Consider the following 18,242-nt stretch of genomic DNA (forward strand, 5'->3'; position numbering starts at 1 on the left):
GCAAGCTCTCCTTGCCTTGTAATTATCCAGTTTGTTTGTGGGTCGGATTAGGATCTGTGTATGCCCCCTCCTGCAGTTACTTGCATAGTAGAGGGATTGCGATGGCATCTTGAGAAGGGAGCAGGAGGCAAGGAAGCCAAGGGCCATGCTCAAAAGCAGCCCACCAAACAGCCTCAGGATTCTTCTTCCAAAGAGGGCCAGACATGAGGTCCGCTGGAGGCCACGGAGTGGGGAACGAGTAAGAAACCTTCCAAATGTAGTAGAATGGCTACTCAACCACCTTTGCTTGATGTTGCAGCATGCGTGGAAAGATCGGAGGCTTCAGGTAGTAAAGGGGACCTGTTCACCTCGTCCTTGTTCACCGTGCCATGGCTTCAGAAGGAAGATGCAAGACCTCCGAAGCAGAATCTTCCAGCGGAGATATCTTCAGGTGAGAATCTGGCACCTACCTTCACAGTGGTGGGGCTGGCTGGCTTGGAGCTGGGTTTCACCACGGGGCTCCTGTTGTGGGGTTGAAGGGGTTACGCAAATTTGGCCATTGCCACAGCCAGTTTAGGGGGAGGTACCAAAGGATGGGAAAGAGCTGACTGAAGAGGTGACACACACACACACACACACACACAGAGAGAGAGAGACATTTTAAATCTATATTTAATCTATATTTAATCATAGGTGCTCTCTGTATTTAGAGAAGCAGAAGAAATGAATAAAATCAGACGGAATATGAATGAGAAGATAGAAGAAGATGTATAGAAATTTATTTATTAAATTTGTATGCCACCCTTCCTTCAAAGATCAAGGGCAGCTCACAACATAAGAAATATAAAATGAGAATGTAAAATAGAAAAATGAGTCAACCTGGCCAGCAGGATTTTTGGCACCTGGTGGAGCGACATTGGAGAAACAGCCCAATTAAGGAAGAGTCCTGATGAAGTACATGGGCATAATATTGAGGGCTTATAATGAAACTATGGGTGGAGTATGGTGAGCCTTCCAAATAAAGAAGAATGGCTACTAAACCAGCTTTGCTTGATATTGCAGCATCCGTGGAAAGATCGGAGGCTTCAGGTAGTAAAGGAGACTTAACTCCCTCCACCTTGTTCACCGTTCCATGGCTTCAGAAGGACGATGCAAGACCTTCAAAGCAGAATCTTCCAGCGGAGATATCTGCAGGTGAGAATCTGGCACCTACCTTCACAGTGGTGGGGCTGGCTGGGTTTCACCACGGGGCTCCTGTTGCGGGGTTGAAGGGGTTACGCAAATTTGCCACAGCCAATTTAGGGGAAGGTACCAAAGGATGGGTCGCGAAGAGTCGGACAGGACTAAACAACAACAAAACCAAAGGATGGGACAGAGCTGACTGAAGAGACGTTACTGGTGCAGCCAGGAGATGTGCGAGGAGAACTTTGTGCAGCCGCCCAGACCGACAGTCAATTGGGTGCAGTCAGGTAAGAAGGTGGACGCAGTTATGAAAGGTATTCCATATGGGGAGGCCTCGAGTTGGATATCCTTGATTGCCTGCCACCAATGAGCAAATATGAAAAGGGGAGTTTGTGGAGGTGTTTGTCCTCTCTTGATTTATTTGTTCTTATTATTAAACGTATTCGTCACTTTCTTACCAAAAGAACTAAAAGCAGATTGCAATACTTTTAAGCAAGCAAGCATGCAAACACACACACACAAACAGAGAGAGAGAGAGAGACATTTTTAATCTATATTTGCTTATAGGTGCTCTCTATATTTAGAGAAGCAGAACAAATGAATAAAATCAAAGGGAATATGAATGAGAAGATAGAAAAAGATGTATAGAAATTTATTTATTAAATTTGTATGCCACCCTTCCTTAAAAGATCAAGGGCAGCTCACAACATAAAAAATACAAAATGAGAATGCAAAATAGAAAAATGAGTCAACCTGGCCAGCAGGATTTTTGGCACCTGGTGGAGTGACATTGGAGAAACAGCCCAATTAAGGAAGAGTCCTGATGAAGTACATGGGCATAATATTGAGGGCTTATAATGAATTTGTGGGTGGAGTATGGTGAGCCATTTAGGATGCAGGTAGGCTTTGGTGGTAGTTTTGATATGGGATAGCACAGTGTTTGAAGCTCCCATTGTTCTATGCGCATTTTGCGACAGGGAATTTCATTAGCGCGAGCAGTTTCTGAGCTCTGGGTTCAATACTTCGCCTAAGATTTCAGATTAAAACTGCAAAGTGGAAGGAAAGGAGGACCTTTTTATGCCTCCCCAAATGAAGACTGGAGAAGAGACCCTCTTATTATTCGGGAGGTGAGCAGGAGAAAGACTAGACTGTGATAAACGGACATAATATTCTAGCTGCAGTTCATTCATTTTCAGCTTTGTATTTTTGTTATTTAAAAAAGTGTGCCTAGACATTCTGTTGTTGTGCCCATAGCCTAGGTGTAAGGTGCCATTGAGCTACTAGCTTCCATATCTCAAACACTGGATAGGTAGGAGACCGACCTCTGTTACAATGTGTGTTAGGGTCCAAGTAAAACTTTTCTGTGGACAAACGCTGGCTCCCTCGCCCTGAAAGCGATATGAGTGCCATAACCCCATAGTCAACTTTGAGTGGACTTAACTGTCCAGGGGTCCTTTACCTTTTTTTACTTTACCTTTAGGTGGGTTGGTAGCTGGTTGACGGACTGCACCCAAAGAGTGCCCAGTAATGGTTCCTCATCATCCTGGAAAAGTGACAAGTGGGGTGCCACAGGGTTCTGTCCTGGGTCGTTGTTCAATGTCTTTATATATGACTTGGGTGATGGCATTATGGGAATACTCATGAAATTGGCAGGTGACACAAAACTTGCACAGGGAGCCACTTCCGGTTGGTTGCCCGATGATGGCAGACAGGAGCTCTTTCGGTTGAAAGAGCCCCAGCGCAGTGAAGCTAAGGGGTGACCGCTAGAGTGACGCGGTACCCCAAGAAACCTCAGATAGAGCGTTCTGAGGGCATGGTGTTCCGGTTGGTGTCTTCTGCGACTCCACTACTCCCTGTTAAGCTATGGTAAAGAGCCCCGAGAGCGAGTGGGGTTGGAGACACGGCACAATGGAAACGACTCGTTTCCTTCACAGTGCGAAGCTCCAAGTCTGGCGATCGTGAGCGGCCAATTTCTCCGAAAAAAGGCTAATATTTGGAACCGTGAGTAAAGGAAAAAAGGAAGCATAAATTTGGCAACAATTCAGACAGAAAGGGATTCAGATACGCAGGTCTATCCCTTTTCGCTGACCTAAAAGCGAAAGCGGCGATTGTTGACCGAAGCTGCAAAGAGGAAAAGACTGTCAGAAAATTTGCAAGTAAATGTCAAAATCCCCCCCTTCTGGCAGGGGGGAGGGGGGAGAACTTTTACTTCAAAAGAACCCTGCTAGACTGAGTTTCAAGCTAAAGAGACTTTTTCTTTCTGCAGCGGATTCCCCGGTGGGGAAAGGCTAGACTCCATTGTGATGTCATAAAGGGAGAGGAAACTTTCAACTTTCGCTTCCTCTTTGTATGATACAAAGTATCCTGTTGCTTTCTGGACTGGTTTCTATGTTACAAAAAGTATCTTTTACCTCCAGAATTTTTTTAAAAAATTCTGAGGGTTGTGAGGAGTATTAAAGAGCCTGTCTTTATAATAAAAAGGAAAAGAGGAGCTGCTGGCTGTCTGCAACTGATTGTTGTGGGAATCTGTTTTTCTCTTTTCCCCCTCTGACTGTGTGACTGACCTTGAGATTCCTGAGTTGAGAGAAAGGAGGTAAGGGCACAGTAAGACAAGGCTCCAGAAGTGCGACTTTTGAGGATAATGTCATGCAATTGTTGACTGAAATAAAAGAGGACATACAGTGGTACCTCGGGTTAAGTACCGTATTTTTTGCCCTATAAGGCGCACTGGCCCATAGGGCACACTTATTTTTTGGGGGGGGGGAATAAAGAAAAAAAAATTATTTCCCCCCCGAGCTTCCCCTGACCCCAGCCCCCAGAACGGGTCCAGAAGCGATGCCAAGGTTGCGCTGAACCTCGCCATTGCTCCTGGAGCTTGCGGGGCGGGGGAAGCTTGCGCTTCCTCTGACCCCAGCCCCCAGAACGGGTCCGGAAGCAATGGTGATTTTGCGCTCAACCTCACCATCGCTCCCGGAGCTTGCTGCTATCTGAAGCCCGGGGAGCACGGCGCTGTAACTTCCGCCGGGCTCTGCAGGCTTGCGAATAGCTGCCCACAGCCCAGGCTGCAGAGTGCCGCGCTCCCCGGACTTTGGGCTGCAGGCAACTATCCGCGAGCCTTCGGAGCCCGCGGGAGTTTCTGCCGGGCTCCGCAGGCTTGTGGATAGCTTCCTGAAGCCTGGAGAGCTAGAGGGGTCTGTGTCGCTCTCCAGGCTTCAGCGAAAGCCTGCATTCACCCCATAGGACGCACACACATTTCCCCTTCATTTTTGGAGGGGGAAAAGTGCATCCTATAGGGCGAAAAATACGGTACTTAATTTGTTCCGGAGATCCATACTTTACCTGAAACTGTTCTTAACCTGAAGCAACATTTTAGCTAATGGGGCCTCCCGCTGCTGCTGCGCCGCTGGAGCACGATTTCTGTTCTTAACCTGAAGCACTATTTCTGGGTTAGCGGAGTCTAACCTGAAGCGTATGTAACCTGAGGTACCACTGTAAAAGGTAATTCTCAGGACATTGAAAAATTGGGCAAAGACTTTGAGGAACTGAGAGTGGAACTGAAAGCGGTGGAAACAGGTTACAAGTCACGAGACGAGACTGACACAGCTAGACAACAATTAGAGTGACTGATTTAGAAAGATTACGATATGAAAATTCAAATTCGATCGCATTTCTGCAGATGAGAGAGCGGGAATCTCAGCTAAGATTGAAAGGGGTACCTCAACTGGAACAGGATCGGCTCAGGGAGTGGATGATAGATCAATTTGTGGTGTAGTGGGAGTTTAAAAAAAGACGAAGTAGGTTCTTGGATAGAAACGCCTACAGATTTGGTTCTAAAAAAGATTCAAAAATTACCTTCAATTGTATTGTGGTCTTCAAGCCTAAAGAACAAAGAGATGTTATTTTGGGCCTCCATGACAAAAAAGGTTTAAAAATTCAGGACAAAGCAATTGTCCTTTTTAAGGGATTTCCTAAACATTTTTTGAACTTGAGATCCAATTATAGAGATTTGGCAACCACCCTGAGAAGGAAAAATACTACTTGGATTATAAATTAATTCTAATGAGAGATCTGAATGGAGTTGCAAAAAATACTGAATGCTGTCAGACTACCTAAGACATTTTTTGACATACCAGATAAATTCGATCTGTCAGACATATGGAGAATTAGAAATCCAACTTAAAAGACTTCACATTCTATTCAGATGCAAATCAATCATTTTCGAGAATCAACTATTTATAGATATCCAGAGACTTGGTTCCCAGAGTAACAAAAATGGAAATTTGCCCCCAAACCTGTTCCGATCACAGTGTAGTATTTATGGAAGTGAAATTGTCTTTACAGGGATCTTTCAGATGGAGGATGAATGATGATTTGTTGAGGAATGAGCAAATAATAAGGCCCAAAAGACTCTAAAAGACTAATTTGAGATGAATATGATTTTTGGAATGGAAAAAAGAGTAATTTGGGATGCAAGTAAAGCAGTAACGAGAGGATTCCTCATTCAACAAAATTCAGTTAAGAGAAAGATACAAAATGAAAAGAAAGATAAAATTTTGGACCAATTAAAAGACAAAGAGAAGATCCTTAGAAGTAATCCAAAGAATTTGCAGATGCAGAATGAAATTAAAGCCTTACAGACCCAGTATTCACACATTATAAACCAAGAAATAGAATGGAAATTTAGAATGATGAGACAAAGGAATGTTGAATCTGCAAATAAACATGGGAAACTCATATCTTGGCAGTTAAAAAAGAGACAAAAACAAAGTACTACTACCACCACTAGGTACAAACACATTGTTTGACAATAATAATAATAATAATTTTTATTTATACCCCGCCCTCCCCAGCCAAGGCCGGGCTCAGGGCGGCTAACAAGCAATAATAAAAACAAGTTGAATGAATACAACTTAAAAACAAGATTAAAATACAACATTAAAATATTAAAATGCAGCCTCATCGCAGGAGGAGAAAGGAGAAAGAAGAAAGAGGGGGAGGGAATCAAACTGGCTCTAAGCCAAAGGCTAGGCGGAACAACTCTGTCTTACAAGCCCTGCGGAAAGAAATCAGATCCTGCAGGGCCCTGGTCTCATGAGGCAGAGCGTTCCACCAAGCCGGGGCCAGAGTTGAAAAGGCCCTGGCTCTGGTCGAAGCTAATCTAACTTCCTTAGGGCCCGGGACCACTAGGGTGTTGCTATTTATAGACCTTGAGGCTCTCCGTGGGGCATACCAGGAGAGGCGGTCCCGTAGGTACGAGGGTCCTAGGCCCTGAAGGGCTTTAAAGGTCAAAAGCAGCACCTTAAATCTGACCCTGTACTCCACCGGGAGCCAGTGCAGCTGGAAAAGCACTGGGTGAATATGCTCCCATGGCAGAGACCCCATCAGGAGCCTCACTGTAATACAATGTTACAAATATTATATCAGAAGGAAAGTCTGTGGAGACCCCTGTGGAGATAAGATGATGTTTCCAGAAGTATTACAAACAACTGTATAAAAATGGTAAAGAAGACAAGATCAAAATTTAGCAGTTTATTAAAACTAATGGCTTGCAGAAGATTCCTGAAGGTAAAAGGATCCTACTAAATGGTTTAATTACACGGCAGGAGATCGAAAATGCAATAAATTCAACGCAACTTGGCAAAGCCCCGGGACCAGATGGATTGTCAGAAAAATACTATAAGACTATGAAAGATTGGCTTATTCAGTCATTGGTAGAAGTTTGCAATAAGATAATAGGAGGGAAAAGGACCCAAAACCTGGAAGGAAGCTTATATAACCCTGATTCCAAAACAAGATCAAGATAGATCTAATGTCAAAAACTATAGGCCAATCTCATTACTTAATGTGGATTACAAAATCTTTGTCAATATCTTGGCCAATAGGTTGAAGAAGGTCCTGTCAGAATATATTCATAAGGACCAAGCAGGATTTCTGCCTGGAAGGCATATGAAAGATAATATTAGGAATATAGTTGATATTTTGGAAAAGTTAGAAGCAAGAAAAAATTGTAAAGCAATGTTAATGTTTATTGATGCGGAGAAGGCCTTTGACAACGTGTCTTGGAGTTTTATGATACAAAATTTAGAAAGTATTGGGCTTAGACAGGAGTTTTTAAATGGTATTAATGTGGTTTATCATGAACAAAAAGGCGCAGCGAATCCAGGCTGCTGTGGAGATCTATGCAACTGCTAAAGGGACTTTAATTCAGGTGGCACTGATTTTGGGAGAGCAAGGGTTCCGTTCTGAAAGGAAAGGAGCAGATTTCTTGACTATCGGTGACCTAAGATATTTGGGCGGGGAGGGTGGCTGGCTGGCTAAGCTGGCCTCCCCTGATGATGCTCAATTGTAACTCCCATCATCCTCGCTTCCTAGTCTTGCTGGCCAGGGCTGTTGGGAGTTGAAGTCCAGCAACCTCTGGAGTGCCAGAAATCAGCTACCCAGGTTTAGGGCCAGGGCTGTGATGTAGGAATTTTTGGAACAGCTAGGCACCTGCGTACAAACCCCTGACATAAAACTAAAACGTGAGAGAGGGCACTTGCTCTTCATGCAAAAGGCCTCAGGTTAATGTGTAATTATCCAGTTTGTGGGTCGGATTAGGATCTGTGTATGCCCCCTCCTGCAGTTACTTGCATAGTAGAGGGATTGCGATGGCATCTTGAGAAGGGAGCAGGAGGCAAGGAAGCCAAGGGCCATGCTCAAAAGCAGCCCACCAAACAGCCTCAGGATTCTTCTTCCAAAGAGGGCCAGACATGAGGTCCGCTGGAGGCCACGGAGTGGGGAGCGAGTAAGAAACCTTCCAAATGTAGTAGAATGGCTACTCAACCACCTTTGCTTGATGTTGCAGCATGCGTGGAAAGATCGGAGGCTCCAGGTAGTAAAGGGGACCTGTTCACCTCGTCCTTGTTCACCGTGCCATGGCTTCAGAAGGAAGATGCAAGACCTCCGAAGCAGAATCTTCCAGCGGAGATATCTTCAGGTGAGAATCTGGCACCTACCTTCACAGTGGTGGGGCTGGCTGGCTTGGAGCTGGGTTTCACCACGGGGCTCCTGTTGTGGGGTTGAAGGGGTTACGCAAATTTGGCCATTGCCACAGCCAGTTTAGTGGGAGGTACCAAAGGATGGGACAGAGCTGAGTGAAGAGGCATTACTGGTGCAGCCAGGAGATGTGTGAGGAGAACTTTGTGCAGCCGCCCAGACCGACAATCAATTGGGTGCAGTCAAGTAAGAAGGTGGACACAGTTATGAAAGGTATTCCATACGGGGAGGCCTCGAGTTGGATATCCTTGATTGCCTGCCACCATTGAGCAAATATGAAAAGGGGAGTTTGTGGAGGTGTTTGTCCTCTCTTGATTTATTTGTTCTTTATATTAAATGTATTCGTCACTTTCTTACCGAAATAACTAAAAGCAGATTGCGATACTTTTAAGCAAACAAACGAAAACACACACAGAGAGATATTTTAAATATCTATATTTAATTATTGGTGGTCTCTATATTTAGGGAAGCAGAACAAATGAATAAAATCAGAGGGAATATGAATGAGAAGATAGAAAAAGTTGTATAGAAATTTATTTATTAAATTTGTATGGCACCCTTCATTCAAAGATCACCCTATAGTCACCTTTGAGTGGACTTAACTGTCCAGGGGTCCTTTACCTTTTTTTACTTTACCTTTAGGTGGGTTGGTAGATGGTTGACTGACTCAACCCAAAGAGTGCCCGTTAATGGTTCCTTATCATCCTGGAAAAAAGTGACAAGTGGGGTGCCACAGGGTTCTGTCCTGGGTCATTGTTGTTCAGCGTCTTTATGTATGACTTGGATGATGGAATTATGGGGATGCTCATCGAATTGGCAGATGACAACAACCCTGGAGGGGGAGCTAATGCTGCAGAAGGCACAATTGGGATTCAAGATGACCTTAACAGATTGGAGAACTGGGTCCAAACTAAGAAAATGAGTTTTGATACAGGCAACTGTCAGGTTCTGCACTTAGGCAGGAATAACCAACTTTACAAATATAAGACAGGAAATACTTGGCTTGCCAGTAAAACATGTGAAAAGGATCTAGGGGTCTTGGTGGTCCACAAGCTTAGCATAATTCAACAGTGTGGTGCAGCAGCAAAACTAGCTAATGCTATTCTAGGCTGCATCAAGAGAAGTCTAGAGTCCAGATACAGGGAATTAATAGTCATCTATTCTGCCTTGTTCAGACCATACCGGGAATACTGTGTCCTGTTCTGGGCACCCCAGTTTAAGAAACATGATTGATAATCTGGAAAGTGTTCATAGAATGGTGACCAAGATGATCAAAGGTCTAGAAGCCTAAGGCTTATGAGGAACGGTTGAAGAAACTGGGTATTTTTAGCTTGGAAAAGAGGAGGCTGAGAGGAGATACGATACCCTTCTCTAAATACCTAAAGGGCTGCCACATGGAAGATGTAGCCATCTTATTTTCCCCCTCTCTGCAGGGCAGGGCCTGAACCAGTGGCTTCAAGTTAGAAGAAAGATTCTGACTCAACATCAGGAAGAACTTTCTGACAGGGCGAGCTGCTCCTTTGGGAGGTTGTAGACTCTCCTTCCTCGGAGGTTTTTAATCAGAGGTTGGATGGCCATCTGTCATGGATGCTTATCTGAAATTCCTGCATTGCAGGGTTGGACTAGTTGGCTTTTGGGGTCCCTTCCAACTCTACTTTTATATGATTCCATCAGTTTTCAATGTTCAGATTAGGGTAGGGGTGGTAACATATATGACCTATAGTTGAGCAACTTGAGGAGTACAACTTGCATATTACGCGACAGGACTACTAGTTGGAATGTTAAGAGGTAAGCTGTCTCCTTGTATTTACCGGTTCAGGCCAAAGTGGTTGCAAATGTTTCCTCTGACTTTAGGCTTAGGAAAATGGAGAAGCACTCTGTGTCTCCAAATGAGGCTGCATTATTCAGTGCGTAATCTATGGGAATCATTTCCGCAAGTGGCATTGATTCTCTTGTTATTTTCTAGTAATAGGTTTGTTTTGTGGTTTTTATAAGGAAATCTGTTTTTAAGGGGATAGGTTCAGGGAGTGAGTCCTAGCCAATGGGGTTGGCTTGGGCAGGTTCTACGGGGGGGAGGGGGGATTTATTGGGACACCCGATTTCCGTGATCATGGGCAGGAGGAGGAGATCCTCTAGGACCAGACCATGTCATTACCGAGGGGGCAGGTTTACTCGTTGTTTGGAGACTATCCCTGCCTCTGGGTCTGGTCCTGACCAGAAGGTTACAGGTATCAACAAGGGTGTCCCACATGACCTTCAGGTGCTGCTGTGCAATGCCAGGTCAATGATCCAGAAGACCACTGCCGTCCATGACTTGATCATGGATTGAGGACTTGAACTGGAATGTGTAACAGAGACTTGGTTGGATGAGGCATATGAGCCTGTTCTTGCTGGTGCTTGTCTGCCAGGCTTTCCTTATGCACAGCAACCCAGGTCCTGTGGGTGGGGAGGGAGGGTTGCAGTGATTTTTAGCTAGTCCTTTGTTTTCATTGGGCGTCCTTATTAGGAAGACCCACTTCTCTAAAGTTGGGCAATAGGGGCAGAACAGGCAGTACAGGATTGCTATTGGTGTACCAACCTCCCCGCTGCACCAAGGATTCCCTGCTCACGCTGCTTCAGGTCATGTCGATGTTTTCCTGGAGCCACCCATCTTGGTCCTGGGTGAGTTTAACATCCATGCCAACATGACCTTACACGGTGCTGCTTGGGACTTTGTGGAAAGCATGGCCTTCATGGGGCTGTACCTGAATAAGTTTGGTCCAACTCATAGTGGCGGACACGCCTTAGATCTGGTGTTCACTTCTATGGATGTGGGTGATCTGACACTAAAAGTGAAACAAAAGAAGTGCTATGTCGGATCACTTCCTGTTGCAACTAGACTTCTCCGCTACCATCCCCTGCATAGGGAAGTGGGACCAATTAGAATGGTCCGCCACAGCCACTTAATGAATGGATCTACATAGTTTCCAGAGAGTGGTAGGGGATGTTTTATCCCATGTTGATGGCCTTTCAGCTGATTTACTGGTGGCTCGTTGGAATGCGGTGTTAACTAGGGTTGTTGACTTGTCTGGTTCTGAAGTGCCCACCCCAATTGCATGGAGCCTCGATGACCCCGTGGTTCTCCCCTTGGCTGAGGGCAATCAAATGATGGCTAGAGTGCCGGTGGCAGAAAACCCACTCTGAATCAGACTGAACATGGGTTACAGCTCAACGTTGAGCCTACCAAGTTTTGATAACGATGGCAAAGAGGACCTTCTTCACCGACTCTATTGCATCTGCAGAAAATAGTTCCAGGAGACTCTTCCAGGTGGTCTGGAGTTTTACAGATCCACCTTCACCAGCTTGAGTCCAGCACGGACTGCAAGGTCTCCTTTGATGACTTCACAAAGTTTTTTGCAGGTAAAAATCAGATTCGGAGGGTGGTAGACCCCACAATGGGGCAGGGTTGGGGTGGGAGAGTGCCAGAGCTCTGCCTAGTCATGTCACATGGGAACAATTCCAGTCTGTTACATCTGAGGATGTGGAGACAAGTGAAACTGACCACCTGTCTCCTTGATCCTTGCCCATCCTGGCTCATAAAGAGAGCTGGGAAGGGCTGGGCGATGAGCTGTGCGGGGTGGTGAATGCTTCCCTCTGTGTGGGAATCTTCCCATATCCACTTAAAGAAGCAGTTATTAAACCTCTTCTTAAAAAGCTATCTTTGAGCCCAGCCATCATGGCCAACTATCGCCCAGTCTCAAATCTTCCATTCTTGGGCAAGGTGATTGAGCAGGTGGTTGCTGAACAACTCCAAGCACGCCTGGAAGATGCGGACCATTTGGATCCCTTCCAGTTGGGATTTAGACCTCATCATAGGCATGAAACTGCCTTGGTCACACTGGTCGATGATCTCCGGCAGCCTAGGAACAAAGGTGAGAGCTGTTTCCTAGTTCTGCTGGATCTCTCAGCAGCATTTGACACCATCGACCATGACATCCTTCTGGACCATCTAGAGGGGCTGGGAGCTGGGGGCACTGTTATACAGTGGTTCCTCTCCTTCCTCCTAGGCCATGTCCAGAAAGTGGTGTTGAGGGATGAATGTTCGGATCCCTGGGTGCTCACTTGTGGGGTGCCTCAGAGTTCCGTCCTCTCCCCGATGCTTTTCAATATCTATTTGAAGCCGCTGGGAGAGATCATCAGGGGGTTTGGACTGGGTGTTCATCAGTATGCCGATGATACCCAGCTCTACCTCTCCTTCAAATCAGAACCAGTGAAAGCAGTGAAAGTCCTGTGTGAGAGGGTTGGAGGATGAATAGTGCCTAACGCTGAATCCTGACAAGACAGAAGTATTGTTTTGGGGGGACAGGGTGGGCAGTTGTGGGGGACTCGCTGGTCCTGAATGGGATAACTCTGCCCCTCAGATATGAGGTGCGCAGCCTGGGTGTCATTTTGGACTCACAGCTGTCCATGGAGGTGCAGATCAATTCTGTGCCCTGTCTCACAAGAGTGGTGCATGCTCTGGTTATCTCCCGCTTAGACTACTGCAATGCGCTCTACATGGGGCTACCTTTGAGGGTGACTCAGAAACTACAACTAATCCAGAATGCGGCAGCTAGACTGGTGACTGGGAGCAGCCGCCAAGACCATATAACACCGGTCCTGAAAGACTCACATTGGCTCCCAATACACTTCAAAGCACAAAGTGTGGGTGCTGAACTTTAAAGCCCTAAACAACCTCAGCCCAGTATACCTGAAGGAGTGTCTCCAGCGCTAAGGCCCTTCTGGCAGTTCCCTCACTGCAAGAAGTGAGGTTACAGGGAACCAGGCGGGGGCCTTCTCAATAGTGGCGCCTGCTCTGTGGAACACCCTCCCACCAGATGTCGAGGAGATAAACAACAATATGTTTTTAGAAGACATTTGAAGGCAGTTCTGTATAGGGAAGCTTTTAAAGTTTGTTGGTTTACTATGTTTTTATGTGTGCTGGAAGCCTCCCAGAACGGCTAGGGAAACCTAGTCAGATGGACAGGGTATGAATAACAAATTATTGTTACTATTACATGAAATGGGGAGGCTTTGCCACTGCCACTCCTGTGCATTCTGAGACCGCACATCTGTGACTACCAGGTTCCAGTGAGATATCCTAAGAGGTCTGTGAGATCTCCCTGGAATCTGGAAGCCACAGCCGCTTTTCGTTGCTTTCTGGTGGAGCACTCCTTTGCCACAGGAGAAGTGAGGAGACGCTGGGGCCGTGGCGAGATCTTGCGAGTGTTCAGTAGGAGCAGGTGAGGTGTCTTTGTGGGATTCCAGCGCCTGAGGAGGCTGCCTCAGTCTGCTTCATTTGTGGTCTGGCCCTGCCTCTGATTTCTCAGTCTGGTGTTCTTGGAGTTTGGGGTTCTACTGAGGACGCGGTTCAATCCTGACTGAAGAGCTCGATGGTGCTGTTAAGCCCACACTTGGAGGCTGATCTCTGAGCAATGACTGTCTTCGAGGAATATGCAGAGCATAAGGGCAACTCTCCGGGGATCTTCATGCCTCGTTCGCATGGCCATCTTCTTACCAAGTTTCAGTTCTGGACAGAAACTAAGAAAACACTTGAGCAGCTGGTGCTGGGTGTGTTGGAGGTACTTTGGGCCTGCTCATTTAGGATTACAGTGGCCCCAACTGCAGTACACCTGGAGACACCTTTGAGAGGCATACAAAACATAAACAGGTCATGTTTAGCATCTTACCAAGCACCGATAGACATCTGAAAAGCCGGGGGAAAGAAAACTGTCCGGAGTTGCAATTTACTGATGATATTTTTTGTTGACAGATGGCTGGGATGGAGGCAAGCGTGTCCAAGTCCTCATCGCAGGCCACCGTACAGTTCTTCAGGCCAGACGTAGAGCGATACACTCCAGTCTGGGAACTGACTTGGGTCTGAGCCACATGGCCTTTGTTCAGTGGTTGGGCAGGAAGAGTTGCAGGTGGAGTCATCTGTTGCACACAATCTTCCAGGACAGGGTGGTCTGGCAGAATCTGGACATTGTGGTTCTGCACTTGGACGACTATGAAATGAGGTTTATGAAGAGTGAGGATATAGTTTCTCAAGTGGTAGCGGATTTGGAGGGATTTAGGCAAACGTGGCCGGGGATCCTTATCCTGTGGTCCAACATCTTGCCCAGGAGTGCCTCATGCACTAAACCGTTCATGAAGCGATTGCGCCAAAAGCGGCAATATATTAATAGAGAAGTGAAAATGGCGCTGTTTGCAACAGGGGGCGGAATGATATCTCACACCCAAATTAATCCCAGTAGGAACGAACTTTATGGAAAGAATGGGATTTCCTTGTCTCCTGCTGGGAACGATGTTTTCCTCTCTAACCTCCACAGAGAAATAAAAGCACATATTCGGCAGCGGTGGGGGAACATGGACTAAGCCAAGCTTTATCCTCCTGCGAAAGGGGAGAAGTTGGCAAAATCGGCAAGTACCCCAAATCACTTTTCAGGTTGCTAAGCGGCTCCAGGGGGACCTGTGGGGCAGGAAAGGGATCTCTCTTGAGGTTGACCTGTGTCACTTGCCTGGATTTGTGGGGCTCCAAGGGTGCATGAGTCAGCCAGAGCTCACCTTAAGGGGTGCAGTGGGGGGGAGGAGGGCAATGGAGACCACCTTCCTCCCTGCAAGGTAGGCTTAGCCATTCACGACAGGATTTGGAGTCTCAGGAGAGACTTGGACTCCTGCCCACACATTGCCTCCTTTCCTGCCTGCTGTTTGTAAGTTACTCTGCTGTAGTTAATAAAGTGACCCTCCTTAAATCCCACACTTTGTGTCTTGCCTCTTTAGTCTTGGCCTCCTCATACAGCTGTCTTCAACTGATCCAGATCCGAGACCTATCTCTGACAAATAACAACAACAACAACAACAACAACAACAACAACAACTATTTTATTATTTGTATCCCATCCATCTGACTTGGTTGCCATTCTGGGCGGCTTCCAACAAATATAAAAACATAATAAACCATCAAACATTAAAAACTTCCCTATACAGTTCTGCCTTCATGATACCCAACTTTATTTTTTGTTCATACTTAATAGTGCTAACCATACGTATTATTAATCACACAGAGCAATATACATTGTCCTACCTTAGCGTTACTTCTATGATTTTTATACTTTGCCAAAAGACTGGAAAGCATTTTAAAATCGGCTCTCAGATCTTCTCATTGTCTCTTGTCCAGGCTAAACATGGCCAGCTCCTTCAACTGTTCCTCATTTGGCTTGTTTTCCAGACTCTTGATCATCTTGGTTGCCCTCCTCTGCACATCCTCCAGCTTGTCTATATCTGGTGCCCAGAATTGGACACAGTATTCCAGGTGTGGTCCAGCTAAGGCAGAATAGAGTGAGACTAGGACTCCCCTTGATCTGGACCCTGTACTTCTGTTGATGCAGCACGAAGAGCGTTATTGCTGAATTTCTTTTAGTTTGCCATTGTTCACTGCCTCGGGCTGCAGGAAATGTTGTTCATGCCCTACATGCAGTTTGCATTTTGGTCAGACAAGCAGGCTGAGATCCTGACCTTGCCTCTTGGATGTGAAATCTGCAAAAGAGCAGAGGGCTCTTTTGCTGGAATCCTATAGGTATCTCGTTGGCTACTGTGAGAACAGGATGGTGGACTAGACGGGACACTGACCTCATCCAGCAGGCTTCTCTTATGCAGCCTTAACAGCATCAACCCAGGGAGCATTTAGAACAGGGCAGTTGGCAGCTAAATTGGACATTCTGAGTGTGCCCTGCAATCAGGGGTGGTGTGTCCCATTTCTCCGCCTGAGATGAAATGAGGAGGCTTTGCCGCTGCTACACCAAGGACTCGCTTTATGGAATCGCGTGTCTGCAGGTTCTAGTGAGATATCCCAAGAGGTCTGTGAGATCTCCCTGGAATCCAGAAGCCACAGCCTCTTCTTGCATCTCTGTGGGGCACTCCTTTGCCACAGGAGAAGTGAGGAGATGCTGGGGCCGTGGCGAGATCTTGCGAGTGTTCAGTAGGAGCAGGTGGGGTGCCTTTGCGGGATTCCAGCGCCTGAGGAGGCTGCCTCAGTCCACTTCATGTGTGGTCCGGCCCTGCCTGTAATTTCTCAGTCTGGTGTTCTTGATTGTGCCTCAATTTGGAAACACCTCTGCAAGGCTTCTGTACCGTTGGGCTTCTGAAAAGCTGGGGAAAAGAGAACTGTCCGGAGTTGCAATCTACTGACGATGTTTCTTTTTAACAGGAGGCCTGGCTGGAGGCAAGCGTGTCCGAGTCCTCATCGCAGGCCACACTATTGTTCTTGGCGCCAGGCAGAGAGCGAAATACTACAGTCCGGGAGCTGACATTGGTCTGAGCCAGATTGCCTCTGTTCAGTGGTTGGGCAAGTTTAATTTGAAGTGGAATCAACTGTTGCCCACAATCTTCCAGGACGGAGTGGTCCGGCAGAAGCCGGACATGGTGGTCCTGCACGCAGGTGGCAATGACCTCGGGTTGCTGCCGTATAACAAGTTGCTTAAGAAAGTGATAGAGGATTTGGAGGCGATTAGGCAAAGGTGGCCGGGGGTCGTTATCCTGTGGTCCAACATCTTGCCCAGGAGAGCCTGGATTAACATCCCAAACATGAAGCTATTGTGCAAAAAGCGGAAACAGTTTAATAGACAAGTGAGAATGGCGCTGTTTGCAACGGGGGACGGAACGATATCTCACACCCAAATTAATCCCACTAGGAACGAACTTTACAGAAAGGATGGGATTTCCTTGTCTGCTGCTGGGAATGATATTTTCCTCTCTAATCTCCACAGAGAAATAAAAGCACATATTCTGCGGCGGTGGGGGAAGAAGGATTAAACCGAGCTTTATCCTCCTGCGAAAGGGGAGAAGTTGGCAAAACCGCGAGTACTCCAAATCACTTTTCAGGTTGCTAAGCGGCTCCAGGGGGACCTGTGGGGCAGGAGAGGGATCTCTCTTGAGGTTGACCTGTGTCACTTGCCTGGATTTGTGGGGCTCCAAGGGTGCATGAGTCAGCCAGAGCTCACCTTAAGGGGTGCGGTGGGGGGGAGGAGGGCAATGGAGACCACCTTCCTCCCTGCAAGGTAGGCTTAGCCATTCACGACAGGATTTGGAGTCTCAGGAGAGACTTGGACTCCTGCCCACGCGTCTCCTTTCCTGCCTGCCGTTTGTAAGTTACTCTGCTGTAGTTAATAAAGTGACCCTCCTTAAATCCCACACTTTGTGTCTTGCCTCTTTAGTCTTGGCCACCTCATACAGCTATCTTCAACTGATCCAGATCCGAGACCTATCTCTGAATAATAATAATAATAATAATAATAATAATAATAACTATTTCATTTTATTATTTGTATCCCATCCATCTGGCTGGGTTGCCATTCTGGGCGGCTTCCAACAAATATAAAAACATAATAAACCACCAGACATTAACAACTTCCCCATACAGTTCTGCCTTCATGATACCCAACTTTATTTTTTATTCACACTTAATCGTGCTAACCATACGTATTGTTAATCATACAGAGCAATACACATGGTGCTACCTTACTAGGGAGGAGACCCTGGGGCTCGTAGGGGGTAATCTGATGAAGGTGTCAGTGGAATGAGTTGCGACTGAAAATTTCAGATTCCATCCCAGGGATCATTACGAAAAGTGTGGAAAATAGAATTGCAGCTATCATAACACTGTCATGCAGATCTGCGGTGTGAACACGTCTGGAATATTGCATACAGTTCTGGTTGTCGTGCCTCAGAAAGGATGTTGTAAAGATGGGAAAGGTTCAGAAGAAGGGGAACAAAGGGTTCCAGGGGGATGGATGGCATTTGGGGCTTTTCATTTGAGAGAAAAGGTGAGGAAGAGGCAACATGATAAAAGTTTATGAAATGATGCAGGGCATGAAGAAAGTGGATAGGGAAAGGTTTTTCTCTCTCTCACAGCACTAGAAGTAAGGAAGCTGGATAATGGTAGAATCAGGACAGATAAAAGCAAGTGCCATCTAGTTCAACCCCCTGCAATGCAGGAATATTGGCTAAAGCATCCCTGAGAGATGGCC

The 18,242-nt window shown here is 46.4% G+C and overlaps 2 protein-coding genes across 2 annotated transcripts in view; both read left to right on the forward strand.

The window, feature by feature from the left end:
* The window catches only part of LOC309350125 (uncharacterized protein), a 64,716-nt gene that overhangs the window by 12,970 nt on the left and 33,504 nt on the right, over positions 1–18,242 (forward strand). The window lies entirely within an intron of this gene.
* Positions 1–18,242, forward strand: part of LOC309350566 (uncharacterized protein) — a gene marked incomplete at its 5' end in the record, with an annotated part of 32,528 nt that overhangs the window by 7,317 nt on the left and 6,969 nt on the right. Inside the window, 3 exons of the mRNA XM_081877530.1 lie at positions 299–430; positions 1,042–1,173; positions 8,006–8,137. Of these exons, the coding sequence (XP_081733656.1) occupies positions 299–430; positions 1,042–1,173; positions 8,006–8,137 (396 nt within the window). The remainder of the gene's footprint in view (positions 1–298; positions 431–1,041; positions 1,174–8,005; positions 8,138–18,242) is intronic.

This window comes from Podarcis erhardii (assembly GCF_964252035.2).
Source record: "Podarcis erhardii genome assembly, chromosome: 9".
Classification (NCBI taxonomy): Eukaryota; Metazoa; Chordata; class Lepidosauria; order Squamata; family Lacertidae; genus Podarcis; species Podarcis erhardii.